This window comes from Neomonachus schauinslandi, chromosome 13 (genome assembly GCF_002201575.2).
Source record: "Neomonachus schauinslandi chromosome 13, ASM220157v2, whole genome shotgun sequence".
Lineage (NCBI taxonomy): Eukaryota > Metazoa > Chordata > Mammalia > Carnivora > Phocidae > Neomonachus > Neomonachus schauinslandi.
This window is the reverse complement of record NC_058415.1, coordinates 7,533,159-7,546,297: the sequence shown is the minus strand read 5'-3', so window position 1 is coordinate 7,546,297 and position 13,139 is coordinate 7,533,159. Positions and strand designations below refer to the sequence as shown.

The 13,139-nt window shown below is 46.7% G+C and overlaps 1 protein-coding gene across 1 annotated transcript in view; it reads right to left on the bottom strand.

Moving 5' to 3' along the window:
- GLIS3 (GLIS family zinc finger 3) overlaps positions 1-13,139 on the bottom strand; it is a 425,196-nt gene that overhangs the window by 37,356 nt on the left and 374,701 nt on the right. The window contains exon 7 of the mRNA XM_021694421.1: positions 4,536-4,704. Within this exon, the coding sequence (XP_021550096.1) occupies positions 4,536-4,704 (169 nt within the window). The remainder of the gene's footprint in view (positions 1-4,535; positions 4,705-13,139) is intronic.

Genomic DNA, 13,139 nt, shown 5'->3' with positions numbered 1-13,139 from the left:
GAAAATGGTATCAGTGAAGACCAGCCTTGGTTACCCAAAGGCACAGAAAGACTGTGCATATATATATCTAGAATCTTAGCAATGCCACATCTGATAAAGATAAAAAACAGTACGGCTTCCCAATACTTGGTACAGACTCAAGAAACTGACATTCCTTTTTTGGTTAAGGTATTTTGTTTGACTACTTTCTCAAAAACAATTGTCCCTAACATTCTCTGCTGTTGATTCCTGTCCTAGATTGTGTACGCCTCGAGGAGGCCACATCCGTTCCCTATTTTCAGTCCTCTGGCTCAGAGATGGGGCTCATCGAAGCCCTTCCCAAGTCACCCCAGGCGGTCAATCCTCAAGTCTCCTTCAGCTCTGTTGTACTACAGAACACCCCATATCTGTGGACGTCTGTGGAATGGAGAGAGGCAGCTCACATGCTCTCGGGCAAGGGGGGCAACACAGATCCAGCGGACTTTTCTTGGGATTGTAAGATTTCTCCACCTCAAAAAGGGATTCACATCAATATGTTTGTTTTCTCTGCTCTAACAGACATATTATGAAGCCCAATGAACTGACATTTCCAAGACGCTGGGTTCCTCTTATGGGAAGCCACTGTCGTAAAGTACTCCTGGCTCGTTCAACATGACATCGTGAAACACCACTTCCCATAATAAGCTTAAATCAACATTAGGTGATGTGGTGTGGTGCTGCGTACATCACTGAAATGATGTGTCATTCAGATAATATTTCAAAATAAAAATGGAGCCTCATCAAATTGAGAGAAGTTGCATTTACTTTATTTTATGATGGCAAGGATCAAAGAACCTGATGCTAACTGGCTAGATGTGGTGGACCTTTCCTGACTTCTGACAGTGACTCAGCCCATTTTATTAACAAGCTAAAGCTAAGTAAATGATGAATCAGTGCCCGCAAGGCAGGAAAAAAATGCGTTTCCCACTAAAAATCGCGAAGTGTGATAAACCTATTTCCGTTAAGAAAACTGCTGGAGTTTTTACTGGGGGATTTCCCAGGCAAACAGAGGCAAAGATATATAAACCAAAGGCGGAAGGTAAGCACATTTCCTCTTAGTGTTTTTATGCTGCACACTAATGCAAACACAGTGCAAAATTCAGGGCTGTTTCATGTCGCCCTCCTCCCCAAACCTGATCGGAAGAGATAACCTTCCATCGACTTGCCCAGGCCAGTTGGGCTGGCAAAGGAATGGGCCACATATCCGGTGGGAAGAGCACAGCACAAGGCAAAAGCCACAGGTGTGAGAAGGTCCACTTCACCACCCAGCCATATAAAGTACCGTTACCTTCTGCCCCTTCCTCCCCTTTTTACCTTCCATCATGGCCTACATTATCAACCACTGTCGTTATTTAACAGCACCCTCTGGCTTCTCTACCTCAATCTCCCAGCCATGCCAAGGTGGCCTGCCTCCACGCTATGCCACATGCTAGGTGCTTCACCTGCTGTGGTTCTCTTAATCTTAACTCCCCATGGGGTGCAAGCAGAGGCTCAAATGAGTAAAGGAACACCACATTCTCTACGTGGGGCTCCCGATGAGAAGGGATGTGTCGAAGAGGAAAAGTGCAGGCAAGTCCCAACTCTGGAACATTCTGCAAAATAAATGTCCTGAGTCTTCATAAACTGTCAATGTCATGAAAGACAATGATGCTGCTGATGATGATGGTAACTTTTTAAAAACTGGGGAACTTCATTAGATTCAAGAAGATAACAAGAAATGAGAACTGTGATCTTATTAAATCCTGGATCAAAAGAAAGGAAAGAAAATAAAAAAAAAAAAAGAAACTAGCTATAAAGAACATTATTTATACAATCGAGGAAATTTCAGTATTGACTGCATGTTAGATAATGCTTTATTGATGTTCAATTTCCGGAGCATGATAATTACATTGTGATTATGCAGGAGAATGTCCTTCTTAGGAGATCTTTCCCGAAGTAATTAGGGTTAAAGCTCAATGATATTCACAACAATTTCTCAGAGGGTTCGGAAAAAACAGGCAAGCAAACAAACAGAGACCAAGAGAAAGAAAGAGAAGGGAAAATATCAACAGGGGGTGAATGTGGATGTGGGGTGGTATGAGTGTTCACTGTACCATTCTTGTAGTTTTTTTTATATGTTACAAGCTTTCTAAAGAGGGAATTGAAAAAAAATTAAAATTATAAACTAAGATAAAATGTTAAAAACAAACAAACAAACCGAAGTGCCAGGAGGACCTAAGGAACACACTCAAACAACCAGCAACCGCCAGAGCTGGGCTGCGAACATCAGGTGTTTGGGTGGTGGTTGTTAACGCCAGTGGTGGCTAAAACCTTTTTCTACCTTTATTCTTTTAAAGGCTGTGTGCAAAAAGAAGACACACAGATTGCTTTTTCTCGTATTCTTGTAAACAGAGTATTAATAACAAGATGGGATGAAGAAGAGGTCTCAAGTGATGGTTTCTTAGCTTCATGATCTTGTGGAGTATGATTCTCAGCCAGGCAGAAGGAAATGAGAGGATGATTAGCCCATGGCTAGTATCACTTAAAACCTGACTGGAAAGTTAATAAAATGCTAAAATGAGTAAGCTCATCTCAACCTTTAGAAATACATCAGATCACTGGCAGGACTGTCCGCCCCCAGTGTCCGTGAACTTAACAGATGGTTACCACTTGCCCTGCTCTGCTGATGGAGCTTGGGGGAGGAGGCTAGGAGCTGTTTGCACTTGACCACATAGGCAGAACGGTTAAGAGCAGTCCAATATCTTCTGATCCATATTTCTGACTATTAGACACATGCACACGGATGTTTTACAGCTGCCTAAAACCCCAACCCTGAAGTCCATTTATTACCATTCTTTCTCTCCCACTCTTCCTCCTACTAACCACTCCCTTTGCTTCTGTTAATGACACTTTTCCATCTGTGTCTAGAGGTGTAAATCGCAAATGAATTTGGCCCTTCCCTTTTACTCCATAAATACATTAATAATTAGCAATTCTCCTAAATAACAGCCCTTGGATAAAGTCTCCATCCTTCCCACTTCACCTTAGTTCAGATCCTCATACTACTCACAAAGGACTCCTACAATAACCTCTTTCTTGTCTTCTCTACCTCCTGTCCCTGCTCCCAGCCTCGATGACTGCCATCTTGTCACCTGAGTCCCTTCTCTATAATGACAGTCTGATGTGTCTCTCTCCTCATAAATGGGCTATATGGTACCATATATGGAGCCATAAATGGTTTTTTGCTTTCAGTAAGAGGTAAATCCCTCGGCATAAAATATATTGTTCCACACAAAGCCAACCCCCTCTTACCTGACTTCATCAGTCCTGTCCACTCTGGATGATGGCACTTGAGCTTACTGGGACCTCCTTCTATGTGTGTCCTTGTCTCTCATATCTCGTATGTGTTCCTCTGGCTGCCTTGGATGCTGCTCCCCATTTATGCATCTGGGAAGTCTTAATCTTCCTTCCATGCCTAGATCACCCTTTCTTCCCCTCCCTCCCTGAGGCAGAACTAGGGACGTCCTCTCTGGGCTCCTGTGGCATCTAGATTACATCATTTATCCACACAGCATTACTATACTTTGTTTGTATGTCTGTCCTCACCCACTAAATCCTAAGGGCAGCACTGTGTTTTAATAATCTTGGCATCTCCAGCACCCGGAACAGTGTCTGGTACATAGTACTCAACAGATTTATTAAATGAACAGATGTATTAGTAAGTGAAGAGGAGGCATAAGTAAAAAAAACTGTATGGTTTATCAAACTTAAAAACACATAATTTAAAAACTTATAGATAAGGCCGACACTAATGAAACCACAGATCGCTGGTTGAAATTCAAGATTGAAAACCTTTGCTGCCCATTCGAGCCATTCTTATGTCCCAGGACTCTAGGATAGCACAAGGGTCCCCACAAGAACTTGTTTTTCCTGTGGGTGTCTGGGAGTAACCCCTACTCAGGTCAGCTTAAGCCTGCTGACACGTGGGGAGAACAAAAGGGGCCACAGGCTGTCCACATCACTGGAAGGTTGGGCAGTCCAAAGACAGACCAACATGTCCAGATTTAAAACGTTTCTCCCCAAAACTCTTTATGAGGGTGGTATCAACATAGAGTATTCAGTGAACAGCCCCTTGCTGGTCACCCACCTAAAATCCTGTGCCCTTTTATGCTACACTCCCAAGCTAATCCTGATCTCTGTGCCGAAGGCGCCATCTTGCCTCTGGAAAGCTGTTCCGCCTGTGGGGACATTGCCTTGGAGCCGAGTCATGGAAACAAACTGAGGGGAAGTGGGGAAGACGGGAATGGCATCAGCCCCTTCAGCTGGCAGCCGCCAGTTCTCGGCTTCTCCCGTGGAAAGTAAGACAGATAATGAGATATTTGATCCATGTGCTTTGGGTGTGCACTTTCAATATGTCACCTTTGGAGAACTCAACCCAACCGATGGATTATTAGTAAAATTCAGCAACCATCCAGGCCCTTCTCTGTGCCGGGAAGCTGAGCGGCGACACCCAGTAGAAGAGAGACAGGTGGCCTTACCTCTCGGCTCCCGCGTCCACAGCTGCGAGCGGAGGTAACTGGGAGGCAGGGTTGTGGGGGCTCCCCTGCACACTCTGGCCCGGGGAAGGGTGGCCGACGGCATGTGGGGCTGGCATGGCCCCAGCAGCTGTTCCGCTTCGGCTTGAATGACTGTTGCCAAAGATGGAGGCTGGAATCAAGGGAGAACAAGCGTCAGACCGCACGTGCTTTCCATACGGGGGGCTGACAGCAAGCATGCTTGAGGGGCTCGTCTGCGGTTCTCCCGGTGGCTTTGGGGGAGCAGTGCTCCGCTCACTGGACACACACAGCTTTCCCTTTCAGGGAGACAGGTTCCCCAGCTCATGTGCTTTTCCTGTGGCTCGCTCCCGCTGACGCTCGCGGGCTGGCTCGCTCCCTGCCTGGACCCTGTACTGCGTCGATCATGTCACGTCTGCATCTGGGCAAAGGTCTCTGGGTTCTCACTGCTCAGTCCCCGGGGGACGAGAGGTAACAGTAAGTACTTGGTCTGCTGACCCCAAAGAGGCGAACACAGGCCGTTTGCCCCTTGTCCTGGCTGCAGCGAGCCTCCGCGGGCCAGGCTGGCGCTCTCTCTGTCCCTGCTAAATCAGGGTAATGAGAACATCGTCTCCTGTCCTAGCACCAGCATAGGATCCGACACCCTCTTAACCTCAGAGTCTAACTGAGCCCGGGCATCTCCCTGATGGTGTGATACATGGACACACTCAGTCTCCATCAATGGTGAATCCGTGCCCAGCCCCACACAACCTGAAAAGGGGCGTCAAACACAGCTCTGGATCCCCCCCAACACACACACTGTTGTCTGTTACAACACAGAGAGTGAGTTACAGCCTCATTCGTAGGGGCAGTCTAGCCTTTGAGAACTGTACGTGACCCCAAACTTAAACACATGCCCATTTAGATCAGCTAATTGGTACGATGTCACAAAAGAGACGGGGCTTGTCACTTCCAGAGTCTATCACTATCAGAGAGGCTCTCAGTGTCTGAGACCCACTCAGCACACATCTCATTATGCTGCAATCACACCAGCATCATTACGCTGACTCCCTTCAACTTCCTTCTCTGTACAAAGCGATGCAGAGCTTTATACCCATCTCTGCTCTTTTTGAACTTACTCTACTGATGTCAAAGAATAAATGGATCTAAAAAAAAAAAAAGGAATCAGGTTCAGGATTAAGAAGAAGAAGCCACATAATCAAAGAGACTTGAGGGTTTAAAAGTTCAGGGAGTGCTACTTTTAGACCGGTACCACTCTCTCCAACCTCTCCCGGAGAGCACGAACACCCCACGTGACCCAGCCCCCAAAAGCTTCATCCGACGGAACAAGAGTTCAAGTACTTAAAGGAACATGTGAGGAAGCAGAATTACCATCTTCCCGCTCAAAAGCTACTGACAAGAGTGTGATCTGATGTGAAGGGTTTATTTCTGGTAAGTCAGCACGGTGTCAGGTTAACTCCTGTCCTCAGAAGCCTGCATCCTCCACAGCCCTCCAAGACCTGAAGAGGTGGTGAAACTAGAAAGTGCTTACTCGCTCAAAGAGGCACTGAGGGCCTTCAGTTGTGCGTCAGCCTCCAGAAAAGTTGCACGTTTGCAAACTCGCTAGAGTCGCCTTATGAATCACTACCCTCATTTATGCTCAGCACACTCAGGCAACCACAATTCTGCTTGTATTCCAAATAATAATTTTACCCAGGGGAGAAGGCTGTTTGGATTGACTGCAGCAACAGTTTCAATGCTGGTGTTTGTCAGCGTGGAGCTTGGTGTTTTATACACTATTCCAAAAACTAATGGAATAATAAGAGGTCACAGAGACACTGTGGAAACACAGCTCAGTTTTTTTTCTGCCTTAGTGCAGAAACGTGAGCTCTCTTATTTATTCCGTTGTAGTTGCCGAATGCACCCCTCACTTGCTATCCCCTGGAGGTATTTTTGCATGTATGTATATGTGTTCATCACAAGGGACCACTGCCCCTGCTGTTTCCAACCCCGTGGGCAACAGGGACTCTTGGTGTGCTCACTCTATGCTCTACTCTGTGGTTCAACAGAAAATGTGGTGCTTCCCAGAGGGCTCCATGAGCTGTATAAGCGACATTTTTGCATTAGCTGCAATGAAATACCAGGTTGAGAAATTTGGCATTGTTTGCAGCCTGCCACACACTGACAGGCTGAAAGGCTGACAGGCCTGGTTAAGGGCCTCTCCTTCATCCCATTTAATAGCCAGGACCAACCATCTGCCAATCCCTCCATCCATCCGTCTGTCCATATGTCCTCCAACCATTATTTTTTTAAGCCAGGATTTATTAAGTGCCTACTACATGCTAGCCACTCTGTGGCATGTGGGTCCCTGCCCTTGAGGACGGTGCAATTTATAGTGAGGGGAACAGGTCTCTAGACATTCATTCTACCCAAATACTGAGACCTGCCAGTAGACATCATCAAGTGGTGTTCTAAGTGCTCTAACACACTTCTCATCCGTGGCCCCACACTGTGCCCTCAGATCTGGCCAAGTCAGACAACTGGTCACTCCTCAACCATATCACAGCAACCGATGCTACCGTGCTTTCGACTGTAATGTCCTCTACCTTCCTCTACTTTAATACTTTTGCTCTGTACTCAGTCACCTGCATTCCTCTGAATCCTCTCTCAGCAGCCAACTATTCCACAAATATTTATGGAGCACGTACTGTGTGGCAGACACTGGGCGAGGTCCCAGGACAGACCAGGGAACAAGACGCCCTTGGTGCCTACTCTCTCCGACAGCATCATTCATGTTTGTTGGAGTAAACAAGGACGGACACAATCTAAATGTCAATGGAGTCCATCTTGGGCCCAATGAGTAGGACAGGAACAGAAAGTAACTTTTATCTACCAAAGCCTGTTCCTTATTGGTCAAAGGTTGCCCTACCTAGGGTGTTACTTCTCCCTCCCAAGTAGGCGCGTGTAGCAGAGTGGCTAAAGTTCTCACAGATGCCCAGCACCAGGGCATCAGAGAAGCCTGAGGGCAGAAAGCCAGAGATTCGTGGTACAGTTGAGGGGAGGAGCTTCTGAGTTATACTTGGTGCCATATATAATATGGCAATGGCTGCCGGTAGGACTAGGTGGTGGAGAGGGTATGAGGTGAGCATACGAGGTGTATGATACAGGGCAGAAGTCTCCGGAACCTGCCTTCCAGCTGTGCTGAGGTCAAGCGTTGACTGACCAACAGTCAAACACACATCAGCAGCCCTTTCTTCCACTGCTAAAGCTGGTGAATGGCATTGAAACCGGCAGCGACCCTTTGACTGGGGACCCCTTGAGAATAAGAAAGGGAGGGCGTTAGAGTTCAATCTAAAGTCTGAATTTGTAAAGTATACAGAATAGTTTCTTATGTCAGTTGAAAAAAATCAAAGCAAAGCCCATGACTTGCCTCTATTTCCTAAGATATGGGATGAGAAGTATAGGACAAAATCTCTCCTGGTGAGGTCCCCTAGTCGAAGCTGATCGTTCAGCAGGTTTCGTGCAGTCCTGGGCAAGACTGCTGCTTGCAGATGTTGCCTGTAGCCACTACAATGACCAGAGACTTCAAGGAAATAAAAACAGAGCATGGTGTCCCAACATTCATCCAACCCCATGTCACATACCCTTCTGTTGTAATGGACAAAACTCTGGGGTGAGAGAACTGGGGCTTGGTAGGATTGCCCTTGGCCTCTACCTGGGAGCCACAATTCTCAGTGATTGCCCCTGTGGCCCAGGAAATGCCTCTCCTACCTGCACTGACTTCTAGGAATTTCCAGCTGTATCAGTCATACATCCAGGATTCCATTTTCATGTAGTCTAAGAATATCCATTCATTCATTCATTCATTCAAACATGATTTTCCAGCCCCTACTCTGTACGAGGCAGGTGCAGGTCACAATGTTTGAAGCTGAACATCTGCTGACCTCACACAGAGTGCCCAACACAACACGTGCCTCCAGACAAATGGTCGAGCTTTGCCCCGTGATTTTTTAACCTCCAGAAGAAAATCTCCACATTAGAGAGCAACGGTAAGGTCATTTACAAAAGGAAACATTTCCTTCCATACTCAACCAAAGGGGCGTACAACGAAGCCTGTCAATCAAAGTGTAGGGAAAGGAACTGATCCCTCTAGAATCAGAGCAATATTAACAAAACTGCTGTGATCAAATCAACTGGTGCACATGGGGGTGGCCTTCATTGTCTGGTGTCACCTTGGGGGTTCGTGCCACTTTCGAGGCTGGAAGAGAGCTTTTAGGTGAACCTCTTGCCGGCACTGATGACTGGCAGCTGGAACAACTGATTAGGCATGGCCGAGGAACATATTGGAAATTCTTATTGCTTTTGTGATTAAGAGATGGAGGACTCCCCAAGGAAATAAAAGCCTGGTCTTGGGATGGATTCATGAGCCCTGCCTTCAGCGGAGGGCTGGGAGCTGGCCTCCCTGACACTTTGGGTTTTCTCTCTGGAGCATAGCTTACTGCAGTCCCCCACCTGTCTCCTGCAGAGGGAGGTGCAAGTTACTCAGCTGGGCTTTATAGTTTTAACAAAGCGGCATGTGTTGATCTATGTGGCCCCCAGAGGCCATCTTGCCAGCTACTGGGACCAGGGCATTCGAGGCTTGAGCTTTTAACTAGCTCAGGTTAATGGTTAATAAACAGCTCTCTCTCTTTATCCAAATGAAAATAATCAATCTATATTTCTAGGGGTATAGACAGGGCACCCCGGGGGATACTTTAGCTGTCATGTATTCACTGTGTGAATGGACGCAGGCAAGGCGTGTTCCCGAAAGGAGGCCTATCTGTTTCAGGCCCTCTCCCAAGGCCAGAGAAGGCTACCCTGGGCACTGCTTGGCAACTGTGTTCTCACCATTTTAGAGGACAGGGAGGAGGACCTCCCTCGTCAGGTGAGGTATATGAAAAGAGCCAATTGGAGGGCATAATCTTGTTCAAAGCAGCATGGGCAGTTAGAGTCCTGCTTTTCAAGTTTTCCCTTGCAAACCAATCACCAGGAACAAATACTGATTCTGATTCACTGGTCCTGGAGGCAGGCTGAGGTTCTGAGCTCGTATTAAACTTCCCAAAGTCCCCTGGGATGCTGAGGCTGCTGATCTGGGAACTGCACTAGGAGCAGCCGGAGCTAGACCTTATCTCAGCTGCATTTCATCCTCTTGCTGCCCTTTACCTCAGGACCAGGGGAACATGTATTGAGTACTTTGCAAAACTGTCCTCAGTTTACTGATGAGGAACCTGAGGCCTCACTGGGTTCCTGATTAGGGTCCTGTGGCTGGTAAGCCATGGAGCTGGAATCCAAACCCAAGAAGATGGATTTCAGATCCCATGTTCCTAACCACCACGCTATATTGCCTCTCAGACACAGGGCAGATTCAAGAGCAGGCCTAAGAGTGTTGATACTGCACACTCCATTTGCAAAGACTGGAGTCACGAGGCACTCTTCCCTCACACACACAATGCACATGGCTAGCTTTAGCCACCCAAAGGCTGTTAGGATGCCAAAAGTATATTCCCATTTCTGTTTCTGCCCATCCTAAAAGCCCTGAAACGACCTCAGCACGGCTGAGAGAAATTTTCCAGCTCTGAAAATTAACTCAGGCAAAAAGTTAACTAAATTATTTGGTTTGGAAAACAAACAGCTGGGAGGAAATGTGCTTCTTCCCAAATAAAGATTTCAGATGCTTGTCAGGGGCATATTGATCTACTGGTGGGAAAGAAGGAAGGCAGGGAGTGTTATTCGTGAGCCATCAGATATATGCACCTGTTACCACAAGTGGCCACGATGTGGTGGGCTGAAAGGCCACCAGCTCTGTCAATCATGTACAAAGCAGAGATTCGCTGTGCAGATCGGTTGGGTCTGAGCTTGTATGGTAAATGTGCTTTTGGAGTCCTTTATGACTGCTTAAAAAGCCATGGCCATTGTAGCGGGCCCGCTCTCCCAGGACAGGGGGAACGAGTCTGACCCAGGGACTGTGAATTCACTTACAGTGAGTGCTAGGGTAATGCCAGGACCCTGAGAAACGGCAGGTAATGCTTGGGGGCTGGTGCACAGGAAGAGGTAGGGGCTCACCACTCATCTCTCTGGCAGTATTTCCGGGTCTGGGCACAGAGGGCACGGCTGAGCAATGAAGCCAGGCTACACTGGCTTCCACAGAAATATTAAAAAGAATTAGATTTCCATGTGAATGGAAATGGTGAGGTCGGCCTTGTGTCTGCCTCCCCTCTCCATGCCCCGCGCGCCCCCCAGGAGAAATGTGAACCTGGGAAGGAGTTAAGAAACAGTTGAACTGCAATGGGAATGTTAACTCCTTTGGCCTCCCTAGAAGTTGGGCACTCAAGAGAGACAGTGTCATCAAGGTGGTTATTCAGAGAACGAAGCGTGGACAATGGGAGTCAGATGGACTTCGGTTTGAATCTGAGCTTTACCAATTCCCAGCAATGTGTCGTGGGCAAGTCACTTAACCTAAGCTCAGTTTCTTCATCTTAACTAAGGAGAATACCTCACAGTATGATGAGAAGGTCGTATAATAGATGAAAACACTTAGCACAGTGCCTGGACCACGTTTTAGTGCCTGATAAACCAGTCACTATTCTTTGCTTATTTATGTTATTATAATTATTCTTATCAACAGGATAGAAAATGAAGGCATATGTTGCTCCAAAATGGTCGATCTCCAACCAAGTATGGCCTCTTACCTAGCGATGCATATAAATGTAAACTGTGGACTGGGGTCATTTTAAAACTCAAAAGAGTGTATACATCATGCTCTCTGATAATAAGCATTGTTTGTTTAATTTTTCTAATGCAAGTTGCTGTAAAGTGTTGAGGGTCTGTGAGAGAATCCTCACAGGGTTAAAATGTTGTCCTTTATTTTACATGGGTAATATACACCTCTGAGTTACAACCCATACCCGTTTCAGTTTAAAAAACAGCAAAGTCATTTTCATGCATGACTGCTCTTCGTTAAGGAGTGAAAACGGGCTGTTACTAGAATGTCAACACAATTGTCCCTCTTGAAGCTTAGTTTATCTTGAAGTATTTTTACATTTTCAGCACTTCGTTTTGTTTCTCCAAGAGCATAAAGCTGCCGCCGTGGTTAATTTTCAGAATTTAAAAAACACTTCCCTTCCGTCATTCTGAAGGACAAGGCCAACACTGGGCCGGGGGGGGGGGGGGGGGGGGGGGAGGGCTGTGACGGGAGGTTTGCTCCCCAACAGTGAAAATCTGGGCCACAATACCTTCTGCGGTTCTTTGCGTTTCATACATGGAGAACAATTAAATTGCACTGTTGTTCAGTGGAAAATGCTCCCACAACCCAAATTCACGAACCAAGGAGAAGTTTCCAGCAGGGAAAAGGCCCCATCCACCGGAGAAGGGCAGAGATGCCACAGTTACTCCTGGCCTGGTTGCTGGTGAGGGTGAGTAGAAGGGCTCAGCTCCCTTTCTCTCCCCTGCCAGGCTCCTGTGGGCAAACCCCCCTCCCCGCCCCCCACTGGCCAGGGGCAGCATTCCACATTCCAGCCAGCATTAGGAAAGGGGGGCTTCTGAAGGGTTCCCAGAGTCGTATCTCTAATCTTTCTCTCCTCCTGGAGGCATGAATAATTTTAATATTGCCAATCCCTAAAATTCTATTCTCTCTGCCTGTCTTTTTTCCCCCTCCCTCTTTTCAGTGTGGATTATCCAGCAGTACTGATAAGAGGATAATGAAACAATTCCTTCTCAACCGGCCCAGGCGGCTGTCAGAATCAAATGACACCATCCGTACATCCTTGACATGCTACCCCAAGCTAATTGATGGCAAACAATGGTAACTGTCACCTGTGCACTAAGACAAAGAAAACATATTCGTGTCACCTGAAGGGAGAGCTACCTGGCAACCGATGAACAAATGTGTTAGAAAGACGTTCTATTAAGGTAAGAGAGGGTACATCTCTGAAGAACATGCCTATTAACTTCGAGCTTAAGAGCACTGCTGTTCACTGGGGAACAGAAATAAATAAGGTAAAATGAGAATTTATTGATGTCTGGACAGTTACATGAATATTCAGGTTCTCTTACAAATGGATATTCCCACATGAGCTCCCAACTTCTATGTAGGCTGCCCAATTACATTTCCACATCATGCAGCTGGATTTACAGCCAGGGAAGAAGTCATTAGTATTTGGAAGAGGACACATGCTTACATGCCTTTCTGGAATACACTGGGATACAACTAGCAGGTAATGGCTGATGTCATCCACATAGATGCCAAAGGTTACCATCAGACATTCTGAAATACCAGGTGTAATTAACGGCGGGTAGCAAAAGCTCCTGAAACATCTGCATTTCAGAACAAAGACATTTTGTTACGAGTAGAATGGCATCATCTGGCGGCTCGCTCAACTTCTCTGGGACCAACATTTCATGCAGCCCCTCTCGGGTCTTTCCAGACAATGCATGACTTATCTAACCTCAAATCTCATACCTTATCTTTCTTCCCTTCACCTCCCAACCCACTTACTCACTCACAGGGAGTTCGTTACAAAGCAAGTCAGGAAGGTAGTATGAACAAAGAGTACCCTGTCAGAAACCCAGTAC